The sequence below is a fragment of the Micropterus dolomieu genome, unplaced genomic scaffold, assembly GCF_021292245.1.
Source record: "Micropterus dolomieu isolate WLL.071019.BEF.003 ecotype Adirondacks unplaced genomic scaffold, ASM2129224v1 scaffold_336, whole genome shotgun sequence".
In the NCBI taxonomy this organism is placed as follows: Eukaryota; Metazoa; Chordata; class Actinopteri; order Centrarchiformes; family Centrarchidae; genus Micropterus; species Micropterus dolomieu.
In genome coordinates, this window is record NW_025744324.1 from 6,030 (window position 1) to 27,015 (window position 20,986).

General features: G+C 41.9%; 1 protein-coding gene across 1 annotated transcript; it reads right to left on the reverse strand.

Moving 5' to 3' along the window:
- Positions 1–10,130: 10,130 nt before the first annotated feature.
- ints7 (integrator complex subunit 7) lies at positions 10,131–20,828 on the reverse strand. Its single transcript, XM_046043448.1, has 20 exons — positions 20,636–20,828; positions 20,350–20,479; positions 19,796–19,942; positions 19,489–19,626; positions 19,295–19,341; positions 18,755–18,954; positions 18,119–18,241; positions 17,909–18,026; positions 17,629–17,763; positions 17,394–17,491; positions 16,376–16,615; positions 15,996–16,133; positions 15,318–15,524; positions 14,883–15,077; positions 12,701–12,804; positions 12,513–12,581; positions 11,933–12,065; positions 11,474–11,572; positions 10,683–10,868; positions 10,131–10,521 (listed from the first exon to the last, which is right to left on the reverse strand). Exons 1-20 carry the CDS (start codon positions 20,727–20,729, stop codon positions 10,240–10,242), a joined length of 2,883 nt encoding a protein of 960 aa, XP_045899404.1. The 5' UTR covers positions 20,730–20,828; the 3' UTR covers positions 10,131–10,239.
- Between the last annotated feature and the right edge of the window lie 158 nt (positions 20,829–20,986).

The window sequence follows — 20,986 nt, forward strand, 5'->3', positions numbered from 1 at the left end:
TAAATGAAATAAACATTTGAAATATCAGTCTTTGTGTAATGAATGAATATAATATCCAAGTTTCACTTTTTGATGATATTCTAATTATATGACCTGCACCTGTAATGTGGGAGGTCAGTGCCATGGGTCTGTAGACCTTGGAGTCACTGGGACGTGGCGTATTTGGCACAGGAACGAGGCAAGATGTCTTCCACAGCACAGGGACACTTTGGAGACTCAGGCTCAGGTTGAAGACACGGTGGAAGGCTTTGAGCACCCCAGGACGGACACCATCAAGGCCCGCAGTCTTATTAGAGTGGAGTCTCCTCAGCTGTCTTCTCACCTGTTCAGCAGTGAGGCACACAGAGGTCACAGGTGGGGGAGAGGTAGAGGAGGAGTCGTCAAGCTGGAGAGAGCTGATAACCTGAAAGCCAGAAGAGGGGGGGGGAGTAGTGGGGTTGGAGGTGTTTGAGGGCAGACAGCAGCTGAGTTAGTGGGGGGATGGGCAGGAGCCATTGAGTCAAATCTGTTACAGAACAGACTAAGTTCGTTGGCCCTGTCCAAGCTGCCTTCACCTCCTCTGCTGCCAGTCGGTCTGAAGCCAGTGATGTTCCTCATGCCGCTCCAGACCTCCCTCATGTTGTTCTTCTGGAGTTTACGCTCCATCTTCCTCCTGTACTCCTCCTTAGCCTCCCTGATCTTCACCTTCAGGTCCCCCTGAATGGCCCTCACCTCCTCCCTATTACCATCTCTGAAACCCCTCCTCCTCGCATTCAGGATGTCCTTTGTTACCCACGGTTTGTTGTTTGGGTAACAATGGAGAGTCTTTGCTGGGACAGTTCAGTCCACTCAGAAGTTGATGTAGTCTGAGATGCATTCAGAAAAGCCCATGTATGTCCTCTCCATGTGGCTCACAGAGTGCATCCTTAACATTAGCATACAGCAGGTCCAGGGTCCTCTCCTTTCTAGTATGGCGTGGTTGAAGTCACCCGAGATCACTATGAGGGCACTTGGGTGTTGAGTCTGGAATTCAGCAATGGCGGTGTGGGTGACGTTACATGCCGATGTCGGGTTGGCAGACGGTGGAATGTAAACAGCAAGAGCGATGGCATGTGAAATTTCCTGTGGCAGATAATAAGGCCGGAGTCCCACAGCAAGCGGTTCAGTGTCCTGGCTACAGATATGCTGTTTATACGCTGTTGTTAACTAGAACGGCAAGCCCCGCCTTTACGCTTACCGCTCTTGGTGCAATCTCTGTCAGCCCAAATGGTCTGAAAGCTGTCAATGGAGACGTTGTGGTCAGGAATATTCGAGTGTAGCCAAGTCGCCGTGAAGCATATTAAACTACACTCCCGGAACTCCCTCTGACTCTGGGCTAATGCTGTTAGCTCGTCCATCTTAATAGCCAGTGATCTGACGTTGCCCATGATGAGAGAGGGTAGACACGCCTTAAATCTCCTTCTCCTAAGTCTCTGTTGTCTGGACCCTGTCTCTTCCCTCGCCGTTTCAGTCCTCCTCTGCAACCTGTGTGTGTCCTCCTCCAGATCTCTGTGGGGATGTCTGTTGGCCTGGGCGCCCCGGTCGGCTTCAGCTGGTCCCGAGTGTAAACAAAGTGGCCATGAAGTTGCTGTGCAATGGTGACGTGGCTTACCAAAACTCTCTCAACTTGTATGATTAGAGAGAGTCTAGTTTAAATTACATACAGACCAAAAAAACATACTGCAACAGGCTGCATGTTGGCGTATGCGCACATATCAATTCAAACATTTAAGAATGTTTGAATAAAGAACTATTTTCAAGGAGTAAAAGCCTCTGAATTACACAAACGGCATTGGTCCCCAAGAGGACCCAAAAAACAATTGCAACTTTAAATGAAGCTAGTTGAGAAGATCAACAGAGCTCTCATGTCTGTGCATTCAGCCTGTTCTCATCTCAGGCTTGACAAGCGTAGTTATTTCAAACAAAGCATCGATTCTGTGTGTATGAGACGCCTCCAGGCGTGTCTGTATATGACGCCCTGGGGTGACCCAAAACGCTAGTAGCGCTTCCGGTTGCCAACTAGCTAGCTAGCTAGCGAAGTGTGTGTTCAAGGTGTTGACAGTCCCTTGAAGCAAATTACCCTAACCTTAAGCATCACAGAAGTTTGTGCCTAAACCTCAGTCAAGTCAGTAAATTTATGCATGTCGACCGCCTCACGGACAATGAGCTAGCAGGAAGAACCCTACCTGCTAGCTCATTGTCCGTGAGGCGGTCCTTTGCGTTGCAATGCACTAGCAAACTGCAGTGTTCCATACACACGGCGAATCGATGTTTCGCATAAAATAGCCACGGTTTGTCAACGGGTGTATGACGGTTTTGGTGCATTAGTCAATTAGCTTAGCTTAGCTTGAAAAATGGAAGCAGTATGAAACAGCTAGCCTGGCTCCGTCCAAAGTAAAAACAAAACAGCCAACAATCACACACAGCTGATAAGATTTAATCTTATAAAGTTGATATTGCTAACACAAACATTTACAGACAATTTACACATAAAGCAGTCACAAAGCAACATTAGCATTTAGCTTCTAAATGCTCCACCTTCTTCACCAGCTAGTCTAACTCTGTCTGTCTGCTGTTTGGTGCAGGGCAGAAAGTGTACAGTCAGCCCATCAGACCTTTTAGCAAACCATAAATAAAGCATGTTTACTGAAATGTTTAACTAATTCTTTAAAGAAAAGTTAAAACTAGGAAATAAAATTGAACAGACATATAGCTTAATCAAATCTGATTGAAAGATTTCTGTCTTGTAAATAACTAGTGTTGAGCTCTGATAAATTCTACAATAAATATGTAATTGTACACTTTGCATGAATCCACATCCATCTTATTGGAGTTTAAATTAAAGCCCTACTTTACCTGCTGTCAAATCCAATTACAGGTCTAACCCTGCTTTGAACTTAAACAAATCAAATCATGTCATTCTGCAGTCTCACCCGACATCATCCTGGAAAACAAGTGTGTGTGTGTGTGTGTGTGTGTGTGTGTGTGTGTGTGTGTGTGTGGGGGGGGGGGGGTCAAATGGAATGACAATACAAGTGAGTGCATAACAGTAATGCCATTAAACACAGTGCAAGACTGTTTCCTGTAAAAGGTTCATACCTGGGTGGCTTTGTGAGCCAACTTGTGTAACTGTCCAATGAACAATTTCAGTATGACTCATTCTAGACACATGAAAAGCTGACAGTTCTCTGAAAATGTAGATCTCTAATAATCAAGATTAATCCTGTGAAGTGGGTTAACGAATTGTAATTACTAAAATTTGATGCACCAATGGCATCTGTGCTGTATTTCTGACGACACGTACTGAATGCATAAATTTAAAAAAGTTTTGAGCACAGCATAACCAAAAGCTAAAGCAGAACACAAAAACAGCATCATGATTCAAATATCATCATCTCAGGTTTGATGTTAAGATCCTTTTTTGTCCAGCTGTGGGTCTTGATGTTACAGCAACATAGCTTTCTGCTAATCACGTGCAAGAAGCTGACGTTAAAATGCCATTAGCTTATATAATGAAATAAAACATGCTGGGAAGTGGTTTATGATGCACTGCTAAGTGAAGCGGTTGAGCTAGTGATAGCAATATTAGCTTGGCCTGTTAATAAAACGAGTCTCTTTCAAAAAAGGATGAAGTTCAGTCGTTTTAGTTAAGGATGGATGACTTAAACACATATCACTGGGTAGCACTCTGACCTCACTCGCTTATAGCTGAGCTGAACTCCAGCAGCTATCATTATTACATTTCTACAAGGACGAGGTGGATATCAAGAGCACAGAAGACTTCCTAGCTATTACAGATCAGTATTCTGGCTGACACTACATGAAAATGGTTAATTGCTTCTAACAAGTGAACCTGTTTGCAGAGGGTCTGAAACAGTCTGTCTTTGATATATCACCGAGAAAATCAGCACCTAAAGAATTTAAGTCACGATCATGTCACCCCTGTGTATTTAATTAGGCAACAACATCCAGCAGTCCTGCTGTAGGCATGCAGCATGCCGCTCTTACTTGACTTTCAAGCTAAGAGTTCAAGAAACATTTAATGATACACATTTGAGGATGACAAACGCGTCAGCCTCACACTGCCATAGATACTCTCACCTTCACCATTCACTTAATGACTGAAGCTAAGCTTCTACAAGCAGCTTGAGATTTCTAAACCAGGGTGGGTCATTAGGACTCATGTATCTTTTTGTCCAAATTTTCCCCAAATGATCAAGAATGTACAGTATGATCGTATTTTATCTACAAAAGAACCACTGCTCTGCCTCTCCAATGGAGGGGACGCAACACCCTTCATCTCTTAAAGCTCAAAGCTCAGCTTCCAGACTGCAGTGTGTCAAGCTGTGAGTGAGTATTCCCGTTTCCCTGACACACATCAAGCATTTCTTCAATGCTTAACATAACAAGTAGGGATGCAGCGATCCGACACCAATAACCTGGGCTTTGGTTATTGGCTAATGCAGAGTAGCAATCCGGTAAAACTTAATAAAATGTATTCCTCACTGTGAGTATCATCATTCTTTCATGTATAAGCCAACATCAAGCTTGACTTTGCATTGCTTCCTAACTTCTAAACCAAAATGCTATGTTAGCTCTCCTAGCAAAATGTTCAGGTCCACGCATTGCGTAGTACATGTGCGGTTGAATTAAAAAGAGATCGGCCTACTTGTTACCGATACCTGATCCAGTTGTTGGAGTCAGTGTCAGATTGGCGTCTCCCTAGAGTCTGTCATAAAATACATTACATTGAATTACATTAAATCAGGCAACTACATCAGTCAGTAGTCAGGTCTAAGCCAAATTACTTGCCTTTAAACCCAGTGGTACAGATACCTACAGGACACATACATAATGTGCAGCTGCTCCTTGAATGTGGAGAAACAAGTACTGTAAGTGTGACAGTACAGCTGTGACCTTCATCTACAGTAAATTGCGTGTGCTGTCAAGATTCAACGGTAATCGACACAGAGCAGAGAACTGTTGTTACACAGGACTGCCTTGTGAGAGAAAGTTAACAGGGTTAATCGACTCGGCGTCCTCGACTGTGGGTCACAAAACAGATGCTAACACATGCTCTAGGACAACTGCCACTAAATGCTGACCTAAACTTGTTTATCTAATGCTATGTTTACATGGCCAGTATTTATTGTTCCCTACTGATTTACTGCTCACTTCTCATCTGACTGTTCATATAGTTTTGTTGTAATGCCGGCAAATATCTGACAGCAGTCTAAACAAGTCATCCTTCTGAGCGGACCCACATGTCCCAAACAACAATAGCAAATATTTAACACTTGCGTGAAGTAAAAACATAAAATGGAGGGCACGTTATCATATATAATACAGTGTAACATGTTATAAAATGCCAAATTAGCCATTGTTGCTGTTTTTATTCAAGTCTGTGTCTTCTTTTATGTTCATATTTAAGTCTCTTGTGCTAACATATTTCCCTATAGCACCATTCAGCCATCTTTTTTTTTTTCTTTCCAGAAAAGAAAACATGATATGGACTATGTTGCCTGGTGTTTGAATGTCACCTAATACACACAGCTATAGGTACAGGTGTATGAAATCAGTGTAAGAATTACCAGATTGCAAATTACAGTGCATGTTAGACTTCACTATTGTTAAACTCACTATTCACATGATGCAGTTGTGTGGTATCTCACTTCCAAACACTGTCAATAAGAATAACATAGGGCTTAATGCAAAGACCAGGTGTTCTATAGGCTGAAAGCTTTGCATTATTAAGCAGCATGTCGTGTTGCGCCCCATGTTCACTGTTAAGCAGTTTGTAAGCATTTTGCTCACAGCTCTGTGCAACCAAACACCACTGACTTCCTGAATCACTTTAAGATATTCAACCAGCCAGCTGAGAGAAACACTTCTTCACTATCTTGCTGTTCTTCTATCATGTGTGTCAGTTAAGCATGATGTTTGTTTGTTTGTCTCTATACAATTATTGCCAAAAAACATCCCTGTGCCTTGACTGGACTTACTGGAATTACTTTCACGTTCAACTAATCTGCCGATAATTTCCTCAATTAGCTTATGAAATGTGAAAAACAGTCACAACTTGAGAGCCCAAGGTGATGTTTACAAAAGCAGTACCCTTGTTACTAACTTATTTCCAATCAGAGAGAAAACACTTGGTGATAGAGGGCAGTGGGATAGCAAGTAAACACTGGTGTCCATGTTCACAAACTGGGGTCAGCAGTCATCAGTTGGGGAGCAACATGCCCTAGTTTGTGCATCTTAAGTATTTACATTGGACTCAAAGAAGTAAGCATCCTTTTCTCAGAATAATATCCGAAGGCTCAGAATGGCTGTTTAACAAAGCTTACTTTAGATACATATCAACAATCATCTGATCCTTCTAACCACCTGGATGAATAAAATATATTATTTTATTTTATATTTATCTATATTGTTGTACAATATAGAATAAAGAAAAATGTAAGTATGCTATTGTATGAACATATAAAATAATAAAAAGTAATATCAATATATCAAATATAACCAACATTAAAATGTTTAAATTTAGATTAATATTGTGCAAACTAACCAAAGACACATGTCTCTCCGTGTATGTTTGGATTAGGAAAGAGCATCACAACTTTTTTTTACAGTACATTTTGTTAATTGACCTTCTGGCCTTTCTAACACATTGTCAGGTATATTTTTCAGCGAAACCAGGTTTATCTCTGTGAATCGGAAGTAAATACATGAAGCCCAAACTGGTGCAAGGGAGCAACTTCATCGGTTTTAGAGCAATCTTGTGCATGTTTACCAACCAGAAAGCTGTTACACCATTGAGTCCAGCATACAAAAATATATCTGCACGCAAAGCAGCACGCCGAACAATGGCAATATTTATGAATAATAGACTCTCTTACCTGTATAACCTGCGATCCAGCCCCATGAAGACACCATGGCCAGCAACCATTTGAACATGACTCCTTCAATGTGCCAGAAAGTGGAGCTGTCCCATATTCTCAGCGGCTGCAGAAGCAGCAGGTATAAGCAGTAGGATGGGATGGCTACACAGTTGTTGAGGAACATAAACACAAAACGGATCACAGACTTGAGCAGAACCCAGCCCAGTTTGCCGGCCCCGTCCAAGAGCTGTGCCATCCTGATACACACCGTCTGCAACAGAGACACAGCAACTGTTAGCATCTCGGCAAGACAGCTCGTGTGTATAAAGAACATTAACATTACTGTAAACAAACGGATGTGCTCTCAATAGGACAAATCCAAACAAATAATCCAACGTTATACCACACACACTCTGGAAACACAGGAGTGAGTCTGCCGCTAACCGGTTAAGGGTGAGGCTGTTTCGCGGAATTTCAATGTGCCAACACGCGTAGCGGACGCTATCTTCTGATCATTATTCAAGAGGATTTATTCTGAAGTGCGGCTCATTTCTTATTCGTGACTCCCTATAGCTGCCTAGCCTTAACAGTAATACACGCAAAGACAGGACCATAAAAGGACCAGTCGCACAGAACGTGGTCGAGTACTTCAAGACATGCTAGCTAGCAGAGGGCTGAGTTAGCACAACGGGAACAGATGTTAAGAAATGTGTCAGGTATGACCACCCGCGGGCTATAACACTATTGTGAAACACAACGACACAGGTAATAGGTGTGGCTGATAAGCTTAAGGACTCTGGTATTTGATGAGACAACGCAGGATGTCTGGAGGCTGGTACAAAGCGCAATATCCTTGTGCCACATCCAGAATATAGTCCCACCCTGTAATATAGTAAAACTCTGGCAGCTCATGTTACTCACCCAATTAATGTCGCTGAAGCATCCACGGACGGTTAAAGGTGTAGCTAATTGTTTTGGCGAGATATATTATGTCACGTGTAGCTAACCTTAAACGGTTAAGTTAGCATTTTTGTTGCTAGTTGACATGGCCCGTCTCTATCAAATCTGGGGACAGAGGTGGAAAAGTCTGATAGCGTTACAACAAACCCCGTGCGATAAAACTGCAGCTGCACCCATTTAGCTAACTTAACGTTATCCGGGGGCTGCGCTGGGTAAAGGTAAATCCCACTGTTAGCTCGCTAGCTTGCTAGCAAGCAGCTCCACTTGAGCGTCGCTGGCTCCATCTCAGTCCGAGACACCGGGATTATTCCACTGATGCATCATCATCATCATCATCATCATCATCATCATCGAGTTAGCTAGGTTAGCTACCGACCTCCCATTAGCGAATATGAACGGGAGACGGTTCGGGTCCTGGGATCAACGCTGCCGGTTAGATAGACATAACACACACTATAAACGACAAATGCACATCAAACATGAAGGACAGAGATCCTATCGTTTCTAAGCAGGAACGACCCGTTATCTTTCTCCAGGACCCGATTCACGCAGCGTCAACAAAAGATCAAAAGACTAAGGCCGGAAGTGGGTCCACGTTACCTTCAAAATAAAAGCTTCGGTTGTGGGTACGTGTGATTACTACACAGGGTTGCTTCAAAAACTTGTTGCTTTATAACAAAATATAATCCAAAATAACTGTGTAATAAATGTGTTTTATTTACTTTTATAACAAACAATGTTGTTTTCATTGTGTTATTACTTACTGATATATTCTGTTTGATGTTTTATAGTTTGCTTGATTTTGCTCATCATTTTTCTTCTGTTCACTCACTTTCTTAACTGATAAACATAATCTATCAAAATGTCTATTTTTGAAAGCATTCTTACTTAAGAGCATTTTCCCCCACCTGCCTAAAACTTTTGCACAGTAACGTGTGTGTGTGTGTGTGTGTGTGTGTGTGTATGTACTGTGCAAAATCTGTTGGGGTCTCTATCCACCCCAAACAGATTTAGTTTGGATTATACAAAACTGTCACAACACTAGGTGATAATGCAAGATCTACTTTAGTCGATATTGTACATTAGTTGTGCAAATTTCCTTAAGATGTAGGCTAGACAGTATGATACACAGCCACAGCCAGGTCCTAATGGCACCACCATTAGGACCTGGCCCAGGTACCTATTTTGCCCTGTTAAAGATCCTGCATTGGAAATTACATCAATGCATGTTGTCAGAAGACATAAAAAAGATGAATACATACATATACATATATATATACCAAAATGCAGAATAACTGAGTCTACAGTCAAATAAGACAACAATTTAAATGTGTTTACAAGAATAAGGCATGTGTTTGATCCTTTTCTTCTAAAAACACTAAGAAAGTCATCCTCGGAATTTGCTTCTCCTTACATTTAATATTATAGATTTTAAAGGGGGGTTAATAAAATAAATCACATCGCTCAGCAGTCTTATTTTGAAATCTGTCTGGAACCTCCCGTTTCATTCCTCGTCACTTGACGGTCTTGCGTTCACCTGACGCCAGCTTTTGTCCACGAAGTGCGCAGGCTCGCGGCTGTGGATGATGATTTCGGTGCATGTATGAACAAGAAACTGCTTGTCTAAATTTTGTGACTAAATCGTATGACTTCATTTTAGATGCAAGTTCTTTTCAGATTACATCATCTTTGCGGGCGCGTGAGTTAACCTTCAAAATCAATGGATTGAGTTTCATTTTAACCCTAAACAGCGTTGTTATCGTAGCAGTGTTTGCCTCATTGTTAAAGCATGCTATTTGAGATAGTTTACAACTGGTGTCATACATGTTTGGAAAAATTACATGAAAAGCATACGATTATAGTTCCATTCGGCGATATTAGACACTGTATGAATTAAGACAAAACTATAAAAAAATTATTACTAAAACTATTTGTCTTAATGCAGAAAATTTCAACGCTGTAGTTCGGACAAGTCTTGGAACAATTTTTGGTGCTCTTCAGACGATGTCCAGTTATTGACTATGGTCTGCCCCCTGACGGCCGTTTATGTTGTTACACTTTATGAACATTAAATGACACCGTAAATCCAAGGGCATTCATACATTGTCCTGGAGATTACTTCATGAAGCATGAAACACTATTGGATTTAGAGTATGGTCAGGGAATTAAAAGCAAGTTTAGTTTTTTTATGGTGGGTGACCTTGATGCTGAAATATTGTGACTGCGTCATCTTGTGTCAACATTATGGAAGGATTACACTCATGTACAGCATTCAAAATCTGCTCTTTTAATCATTGAAAATATGTACATATTCAGTTTCCACAAGACAAAACAGCTCTAAGGACACAAGCTAAAACTGTTTGTGACGATAAAGCATTCACTAGAAGCGAGTGTACGCGCCCCTCTGTGGAGCCGGCTGAGCTCCACCCTGCTGCAGCTGATGGCGGAGCTGCTGGGAGTACGGATCCTCCAGGGATTTGACTGACACCATCGTCTTGGGGCCGGTCTTCCACTCGATGCCACTCTCATCCACCACAGAGGCCTCCACAGTGACCGAGTGAGTGCCCAGAATGGAGAAATTCAGCAAGAACTGGGTGCTGAAGTAGTCGTTGTGGGGTTCCACCCGCTGCTCGATCTCATTAGTTTTGGTGTCGAGTGCAATCTAACAGGGGGGGGGGGGGGAACAGGAACACAAGACAAATATGAAATGTGTTATTATCAACTGAGCGCCAACACAGCCAACCAACAGCACAGGAGAAAGCAGGATTTAATATTTTTTTATTATCTGAGCAATAACCAAAGATGGAGGCAAACACTAGATACCTTGTAGTCAGGTCCTGTCTTGCTCTGGAGAACTGAAGTGACATTGAGGCAGACCGACTGGATTTTCCTGAAGAGTCCTGGAGTTGAACCGTGCTGCACCACCCCCTCCACCTTTAGAGTCAGCTGCTGACTGCTCTGCACTGGGATCGGTTCACTCGGTGTTCGTGGGGACGGAGAGAGGGCCAGCTGGAAAAATAAATAGACAGCTTATGACCTGTGTCGGCCCTAAAACAGCTTAAGACAGAATGTGGCACAGCTGCAGCTCTCCTTAAAGGTGGGGTATGGAATTCTAATCTAGTACGCATGTTTTTGTCAAATTTAGTGAAAATCTCCACATGCTCTGCTGGCTGTCCATTCTGTGTGTGCGCTGACTCTTGGGACTGTCTCGTCCTCTCTGCGTGTTAGCTTCATGGCAACTGTAGTGACAGTTTGCTAACCCACAACTTAGCTAGCGTTAGTTACATAACTTGCTGAGTCGTTGTTCGCTCTATATCACAGTACTGAATTTCTTCTATCGCATATCCTATAACAAAGGGATACTGTACACATGTTGTCCTAAGGATATTTTAATCTAGTACGTGTTCTTGTTTTATTTATCTAACAAAGAGATGAGCACACACAATTTGTATCTCTCATACATTAGTAATTCACATACATTTAATAGCAAATAAAAAGTAATGTAGTGAGCTCTCCATTATTCTTTAATGTTTTAAATTCTGTTTGGCATCTGCAATTACAAATTGAGAAGAACATTTTTATTGTGATTTTCTACTTGTAGTGGATTACTGTACCTTAATGCTTGTTGACTGGAGCTTTTGGAAGAAATACCTCTGGAAAGACAGCGGGACCTTCAGCAAAGCTATGACAGCATCACAGAGACACCCTGTATGCTGAAAAACAATAAACAGCAAACATTTTATTATTGACATCCAAGTTTTTGTCATTTATCTTTATTTAACCAGGTGAACGTTCTGTAGAAATTAAAATCTTTTCTTCTTTTTTAGACCGGTTAAAATTCATATACAGGTATGAGTTTTCAAAACTACTTTAAAATAAAGTAAAAAAAATAATTAAAAAGCAAACACCAAAGAAGAAAGAATATGTAGCAGCCAAGCAAGCATAAATGAACAAATAGACTACAATACTAAATAAAAGCAGAGAGCATTTGTCCATTATTTGCACTATGCAAACACCCTGCAACTAATTTGTAGCTAACTCATTGATCACAAGGTGCTCTACATTAATCTTACCAGGCATGAAACAGGAGGGTGTTTCTTGGTGAGGCCCTCCACTTCCTCCAGCACATGACTGAAGACTGACATCATCCGTCGCTCATATTCACTCTCTGTCTGCACCGACCCCAGGGTGCCATACTCCTGAAAACTAGATTACAGAAACAGAAAGAGACAATCTGTTATGGACAAACGTCTGCCAGGAGGATGCCCTCAGGGGACGTGTGTTATGGCAAAGCCCTTTCAATAGAAAACACACATGGTGCAGCGGAAGACCTTTATCAAATTAAATAAGATGCATTCCCTTTCATTAAGCTTATAAAAAAAGCTACATCCATACCCAAACTCAATATGATGTATTAAAACTAAGTAACACAGAGAATCCACCTTTTCTCATACAGTATGTAAAGCCAGTGGAAATCCTTTAACATGAGGAAGTGAATAAAATCATTTTACTCTACAGCAGTTTTTCTCGAAAGTTCTGAAATGATACACAATGAAACTTCGACTAAATCTAATTTTAAACTTTCTCCCGAACCACCAAACAAATTTATACAAATCACGCTGTTCCACCTTTGTGGTCTCCAACAGCGCTCACCTGGCTGCCTGCGGGTCCAGTATCAGCGCTTCGATTACATGGGAGACAAGCAAACAGCTCTGTTGTTGTCTGAGCAGACAGTTAAAGAGAAACGTCTGACATTAAAGTAAGAAGACATTACAGCAGAGGAACCAGGGTCATCAAAAATAAAAAAAATAAAGACAAAACTGGGACATGTTTAAGGATACAGCTCCACATTGCGAAGGGTGGCGTAATCAGCGTCAAACGACGACTGGTGTAAGTCAGCGTAGCGAGCTGCAATACTCCTGAACTCATCCATGCATACCTTCATCTGGGAAACAGAAAAACAGCAGTGCCTTGTTGATTAACTACAACTGGAGCACATTCAGTACATAAATCCTGCTGGTCAGTGAAGTAGAGGACTAGGCAGGCTTGTTTTGCAGCTGGATTTTGATACACAGCCCAACGCAACTGCAAGATTTTACAATGTATGCCGTTCTTTAAATCCATTTGTATTGATCACACCTGGCAGCCACAAACAATTTTATTAATCTAGACAATGTGTTAGTACTTATAATACAGTGGGGGAGAACAAGTATTTGATACACTGCTGATTTTGCAGGTTTTCCTACTTACAAAGCATGTAGAGGAAAATCACATTGTATGATTTTTAAATAATTAATTTGCATTTTATTGCATGACATAAGTATTTGATACATCAGAAAAGCAGAACTTAATATTTGGTACAGAAACCTTTGTTTGCAATTACAGAGATCATATGTTTCCTGTAGTTCTTGACCAGGTTTGCACGCACTGCAGCAGGGATTTTGGCCCACTCCTCCATACAGACCTTCTCCAGATCCTTTAGGCTGTCGCTGGGCAATACGGACTTTCAGCTCCCTCCAACGATTTTCTATTGGGTTCAGGTCTGGAGACTGGCTAGGCCACTCCTAGCCTCTGTGTGTTTCGGGTCATTGTCATGCTGGAAGACCCAGCCACGACCCATCTTCAATGCTCTTACTGAGGGAAGGAGGTTGTTGGCCAAGATCTCGCAATACATGGCCCCATCCATCCTCCCCTCAATACGGTGCAGTCGTCCTGTCCCCTTTGTAGAAAAGCATCCCCAAAGAATGATGTTTCTACCTCCATGTTTCATGGTTGGGATGGTGTTCTTGGGGTTGTACTCATCCTTCTTCCTCCACACACGGCGAGTGGAGTTTAGACCATAAACCTCTATTTTGTCTCATCAGACCACATGACCTTCTCCCATTTCTCCTCTGAATCATCCAGATGGTCATTGGCAAACTTCAGACGGGCCTGGACACGCGCTGGCTTGAACAGGGGGACCTTGCGTGCGCTGCAGGATTTTAATCCATGACGGCGTAGTGTGTTAGTAATGGTTTTCTTTGAGACTGTGGTCCCAGCTCTCTTCAGGTCATTGACCAGGTCCTGCCGTGTAGTTCTGGGCTGATCCCTCACCTTCCTCATGATCACGAGGTGAGATCTTGCATGGAGCCCCAGACCGAGGGAGATTGACCGTCATCTTGAACTTCTTCCATTTTCTAATAGTTGCTCCAACAGTTGCCTTCTCACCAAGCTGCTTGCCTACTGTCCTGTAGCCCATCCCAGCCTCGTGCAGGTCTACAATTTTATCCCTGATGTCCTTACACAGCTCTCTGGTCTTGGCCATTGTGGAGATGTTGGCGTCTGTTTGATTGAGTGTGTGGACAGGTGGCTTTTATACAGGTAACGAGTTCAAACATGTGCAGTTAATACAGGTAATGAGTGGAGAACAGGAGGGCTTCTTAAAGAAGAACTAACAGGTCTGTGAGAGTCGGAATTCTTACTGGTTGGTAGGTGATCAAATACTTATGTCATGTAATAAAGTGCAAATGAATTATTTAAAAATCATACAATGTGATTTTCTGGATTTTTGTTTTAGATTCCATCTCTCACAGTTGAAGTGTACCTATGATAAAAATTACAGACCTCTACATGCTTTGTAAGTAGGAAAACCTGCAAAATCAGCAGTGTATCAAATACTTGTTCTCCCCACTGTATATGTCTACTATTTGCTTTGTGTCTGGGCCACTAAATACAAGCTTTAGATAGCTTACTAGGGTATCTCTTCTCACATATCTGCATTACTTCTTATGATCTTTACTTGTATTTTAAACTGTTTTGTCAATAAACTAAACTGAATCAGACATCTGTGCCATTTCCCATCTCATTTCCTCACAATAATGTATAAAAACTTCCCCTAAATGCTATTTCAATAAAAATAGGACATCAGCTATGATTCACAAATTGATACAATGACCTACTACTACAGCATTACTACCTGTAGCCTTGGAACAGGTGACATTCCTCCACAGGCCTGCTGTAACTACCACACAATTAGGGTCTTACCTGCATGGAGATGCGGCCACACCGCTGCAGTTCATTGCCTGAGGTGAGGGCGACGGTGGTGGCAATGGCAGGAGGAGGGCTGGTTTTCAAGCTGTTGCAGGTACAAATAAGCTGTGACAGGGCCTGCAGGGTGTCGATCCGAAGCTTAATGAACTCGCATTGGAATGTAAGAGGGCTCAGAGGAGTGCTGGCGGCCTGAGGGGAGGGATTAATCAGATAACAGCGCATAAAAACAACAGTTAAACAGCGACATATCAAACAACGCTGAGTTGACCTAACAATATACATTTGTGTTAGGTGAGTTAATTGATCAACAATTTGAAATGCTTTAATAGCAAGACTCTCCAGACTGAGTCTCAGCATCTGTAATAATCTGTCATTGGTGAAATAGGAGGAGGAATAGTATTGTAATGTTTTCTGACAGACAGAACTGACCGTGAGGGAAGCGATGCCCTTTTGGTAGGAGCGCAGGGCCTCGGCAATGGCGCTCATGGCCCCGCTGTAGTCCCCATCCTCCACGTGACTCAGGCACTGCTCTGCCTGGGAAAACTCTTTCAGGCTGTTCAGCCAGAAGTAGAAGTGCTCTGATGCCACACGGGTCCGCAGACTCTGGTACAGCTCGCTGGAGAACTCGTGGCACCCCTGCAGATCAGTGATAACGTTTCATCATGTTTCAGGTGTGGGATTTGGCCAAGGGCAACTGGACTCATCTTGTGACACCTTCTTATTCACCTTTTACAGCTCTACAGTAGACTTAAGGGCACCACCCTTGTGGATTAAACAGGGGTCTGAAGTCATACAACGCATAATACAGTACAGTTAAGGTAGTCAGAGCTTAAACACAAGACAACTTCATATTGACACAACCACTAATATTACATTAAAAGATGCCTACAAGTGAGGTGTTTCTTAAATCCTTCATGCATACTTCAAATACTGTACCTGCCATAAGATCAGTGATAACTTTTGTGCGCGCAAAGGTGTTTGGCTGTCACCTTTGCCTTACTAAGCAGCTGGAGAATGTCGCTAACGATCCTATCATCATGATCTGGGGAAACCTGCGTCATACTACCCATAAATGTGCTGTGCAGTACTACCTATGTACAAGATTACCATGCGTGAGGCTTGTCGAGCGATGCGGTACACCGTCCAGCCGTTCGCAACATTCTCCAGCTGCTGTTTGATGACAGTCTTCACTTCGGCCGTCAGAGACGACTGGCTGGCGACAAAAATCACTGTTGCCAAGGAAACCTGCAGACACATTTTTAAAAATCCAAAATCAAGAGACGTACATGGTCAAATAAACAAGAAAGGATTGTTGTGGGTTAGCAGTACTGCAGAGGCGTAAAAAAAATATGTGGTTGATTTTTCACTATAACATAGATTTAACACAATTAGTGCTTGATTGTCATGTAAAAGCTGTTGTTGGGTCGCCTGTGCTAAAAGCTTCATTTAAGTGTTGTGAGGGTCTAAAGCTTTAATTTTTCTCTCACCAGAAGCTCTTGCTGCTTGTCAGTGGAGGAGTGACTGGCCACTCTGTAGAGGTCCACCAAATCTCCCAGCATGCCGTCGCCCAACACCGGCAGGTGGGTGGCGATGGCTGCCAGAGCGTGGCACATGAGAACACGAGAGGAGTCGCAGGATAAGTGGAGCTGGCCGAGCAGGAATTCCACGGCAGACTGGCTGAGATGGGGTCGACTTTTCAGCAGTTTAACCAGTGAGGTGAGGGCCGTCTAGGGTTGACACGAAAAGGGAAGTAGAAGGATCGGTATTAATAAGTCAAAATGTAGACAAGGGTTGGTTGATGGTAAACAACCTCCTGGTAATCAATTACAATTACATATATATCCAGGATGTGCATGGCAGTGCTGGTATTATTATTGAAAAAGTAATAAGAATTCAGCTTTATTTTTGCCAGATTTTGCCATCCGTAGTTGCAATGTTACCTTTGTCCAACAAATATTGAAGATGGATGCTGCATTTATCATTGCTCTAGTAAAAAATAACACAAATGTAAACAGAGTTTGGGATATTCTAAACAAAGCATCTTAAATGCCTCACACTTGGGCAAAGCTTTACACTTACATATTGATATCAAATTATCGAGAACACCCCTGACTTTACTGACCAAGACTGGGTTTAATTTGAAATGTGATTCTATTTTTAGATGTTAACATGTTTTTCTGCATATACCTTTTTAATTTAACCAGAAGTTCTCAAATGTTTAATGCTTTCTAAACACAAGCAGTCATGAAATAACTTTGCTTAAATAAAATATAATCTGAAATTTTGATTTAAATCAGGAACTATCTGATCAATGAATAAGTAAAATCAACTAATCTGACTGGGCATTGGATGTCAGCTTATGGAAATTGGCAGTTTTCTATACTGTGGGCTACAAACACATTTATGTTGATACCAACCACTGACTTTCAATACCCAGCCATATTGTTGCCACCCATGTATTGATCCAAGCTATGCCCTCTGCCTTGTGGTTAAATATTGTCTTACTTTGAGCGTGACCTGTGCACTGGGGCTGCTGTCCTGGCTGCAAAGCATCAGAAGAGACTCCACTCCCAAAACTGTGTCCTGCTCCAACTGTACTATATCTGTGGAAGAGAAATACCCACAGCAACACTAAGCCTTGGCACACAAGAGCAGACATCAGAGGGGTTAATGTGAGATCAATAGTCTGATAAGAAACTGGCATAATTCCTAATCCAGGTCATTACTTGCTGTAACCAACCTTTTTCTGGACAGGAAATGGCAATGTTAGCGAGCACTATGACCCCATGAGCGGCAACTGCCAGGTTGCTGTGGTAACAGCATTCTTGTGCCAGTTTAACCAGGTCAGTGAGCCGGGGGGGAACCGAAGAGCTACCTGAGGAGAATGAAAGGAATACAGATCAGTCCAGAGTCGTTCCCTTCTTCACCATACAAATAACATAAACCAGCAAATAATACCTGGGTAAGATCAGATTCTTACATATTTAAAAAATTCACATCGTTATAAAAGGGAACACAACCTGTCATATTATTAAAGTACTGCTTGATTGCAATTGTTCCAGAGAGGGTGGAGAGGACAGCCAACATCCCCAGCTTCAAGCTGTTGTAAGGGCTGCTCAAGGCGCACTCACACAGGGTCTGCACAGAAAAGAAAACATTAGATTACCTACAGATTTCAGACCAACATAAAGACAATCCTACAATGCAACTGTCAGAATCTGAAACGCTACCTGAGTGTTTTCTCTGATCCAGAGGTGAGGAGCCTTTTTAGCCAGGAGCTTTAGATCACTAATTGTGAGCCTCTTCACAGCTTTTCTTGGGTCATCTTTCAGGTATTGAAGGAGGAGTTGTAACTGTATAGAGAGGGAATCAAATGAAAAGTCATTTACAATTTTGAAAAAAGGGTCCAAGAATGCAAATCTTAATAATAGCAACAGACCTATGCCATTAACAGCCAAACGTCATACATTTCTAGACAAAACAAACAACCACAGTTGGTCTTTACACTGCGTTCACACATAAATATACAAAGTAGCAGGCAGTGTCTAGCTCTGCGGGTATGTTGCATAAATTTACATACTCTGCTCCGACTCAACTGTGTTTTTTCTGAGCATGATTGGCTCTTGCCTGGTTGCCCCTTACATTGCCTCAGAGGACATTTGAGTAATGTTGAGATGTTCTCAACTTTCACCTGTAGTGGCTTTTAAATTTCTGTAATTCATCAGGTGGTGTCGGGCTGCAATGCCAGGTCCCATTCACAATGAATGGCAGCCTGTTGCTGTCCCAGCTTTTAGACCTGCATGTGTGAACCTTCCATTACAGTAACTAACCAATAACAATGAGGTAAAGCTCTGACATGGTACTACCTGCTTTGGTATATCGATGAGAGAGGAGGCAGCCAGCTGGGTGAAGGTGTGCAGGGTGACGATGACCATGGGGGTGGAAGGGTACGAGTTGACCAAGTGCTGTAGAAGCTCCCTGCTGCTGGACGCCAAGCTGGCATCATGATGCATGTGCTGCAGCATTGGGATCAGCTTCAGCTTCAGTTCCACTGGAGTGTCTAAACCTGGGGTTGAGACATAGGTTAAAGAGGAACACAAACTCTATACAAAAGACAAAATGAAAGCACTGCCTGGACAATGAGAAGCCATGAAAATTATTTGTGAATTCCTTAAAATATGTTGTTGGTATTTGAATGTACAATATAGTGGCATATTTAATTTTGATTATAAAACGGACTGCATCGTTTTCAGTGTAGACTGCCATGTTCACGCAGACATTTTAATGCTCAATTAGTTAAAGTTTTAAAATGCTGACCTCTGTGAGTGCATACACTATTATTGATCTGTTTTAGGCTTTGATTTGTTTTCATAGTTTGATAGTTTAGTACGAAGCAGTAATTTTACCTTGAATCATCTCACTGACTTTGTTGCATATCCCAGCTGCAAAGTCTCTGAAAATCAAAAAATGCGTAAAACACACCAAACGTACCAAAACCCATATCATTTATATATATATATATATATATATATATATATATATATATATACACACACATACACACACACTAAAGCACAGGTGAAGCGACAACTTTCCTTACTTTGACTGTGCAGAGAAGCTTGCAGCAGCAAAAATGGCAGCTTCCACTTCTACATTGTCATGAGAGTCCAGGCTTTGGCGAATACTGTGGTGGGCATTCTTCCTCTCTGGGATGATGGAGGCCAAACTACCGAGCATCCTGAGAAGAAGGAAACAACAGAGAAAGTTTGTTTTAAGCCTTAGATAACTGGAAAGAGAGTGAAGCTCATTCTTTCTGGGTCTGTAGAGTGGTACAACGTTTTGTATGTTGGTCCATTCTACATTAGAAACCAGCATAATGTAAAACTTTAGGTTATTCAAATTCTTACCTCAGAGTGATGGCTCTGGCCACTGGGTCATTGCTATGGATGACCGAAAACACCCTTTTGACAAATTCATCCACATTGAGGATCTTTTCGAGATGTTTCTCACTCTGTTGAGTTACTTTCAGCACACAGAGGCGCAGAAAGTTGTTCCTGAAATCAGAGAGACAAACTTTTGTAAACACGTAGGTCTGTGCCACAGGAAAGCCAGTTTCACTACTCACACACCATAGACATGTTACTAACGATTACCTTCTGGTAATGAACTCAACTTCCATTCAATAAATTGTTTAAATACAACTGCCATAAAATGCACAAAAGCAAGCAGCTGTAACCATACAACTTTGGGTAGTTTTACTTGAAACGCATGCAGTTGTCAATTTATTAGGTACACCTACATAAAAGGATGCAGTCAATAAATCCTAGTAGAAACCCCTAATAAACTGACTTTATGAATGCCAGTTTTTAGCAATCATCAAAATGGAGCTAGGTAAACATCAGAATTTTGAAAACATTAATGAGAAACTATCCTCAGAGTACCAAGTTATAAAGCATCATACCCAAGTCTGAAGATGTCTGCTAGTTTCAGAAACGCAGAGTTGATGAGGATGGGAAAAGGGTACTTCTGGAAGAGTTTGGGGAAGAGCACCACAGCCTCACACTGCTCTCCCAGCTTCCCCGACCTCAGCCCTGAAAACAAAGCAAGCTCACTGTTCACAACAAAGCACCGGGTTCTCATAAAGTCAGTTACATTTAGAAAAACCGACACATGGAGAAGACACATCACAGGATCATACTACAACTGATGAGCCGTATGCTAACTAGTTAGCAACCTAGCTAACGCACCTTTGTCCAGCTCCATGAGAGCGGAATTGGCGTCGAGTTCTTGTTCGCCATAACAAGCCTCTGACAGGAATGAACGTGCAGTTGAAAGTGACATTACTGTTTATTTTTTACTTGAAAAAGGCTTGACTGCACCCATAAATCCTTAATATTTCATTGTACAGGCTGAGACACTCTAAACCCGGATGTTAACCCTTTACTGCTTCCTGTTCTCAGTTTTGTATTACACAATAAAGCGCTTCTAACGTGACTATTTGCTACTTTAAAAATAAAATCTTCAATAAACAATTCTAAGGTCAATTATTTTAACATAGGTGAAAAATACCAGAGTGCATTTAATGAAGTACAGTGCTA

Bases quoted from the DNA above. Each gene is read 5' to 3' on its own strand.
- ints7 (XM_046043448.1), bottom strand. From the start codon at position 20,729: ATGTCACTTTCAACTGCACGTTCATTCCTGTCAGAGGCTTGTTATGGC. The intron at 20,480-20,635 runs GTGCGTTAGCTA...CTTTGTTTTCAG, and splicing joins TCTCATGGAGCTGGACAAAG to GGCTGAGGTCGGGGAAGCTG. The intron at 15,525-15,995 runs GTAATCTTGTAC...ACTGATCTGCAG, and splicing joins CTCGACAAGCCTCACGCATG to GGGTGCCACGAGTTCTCCAG.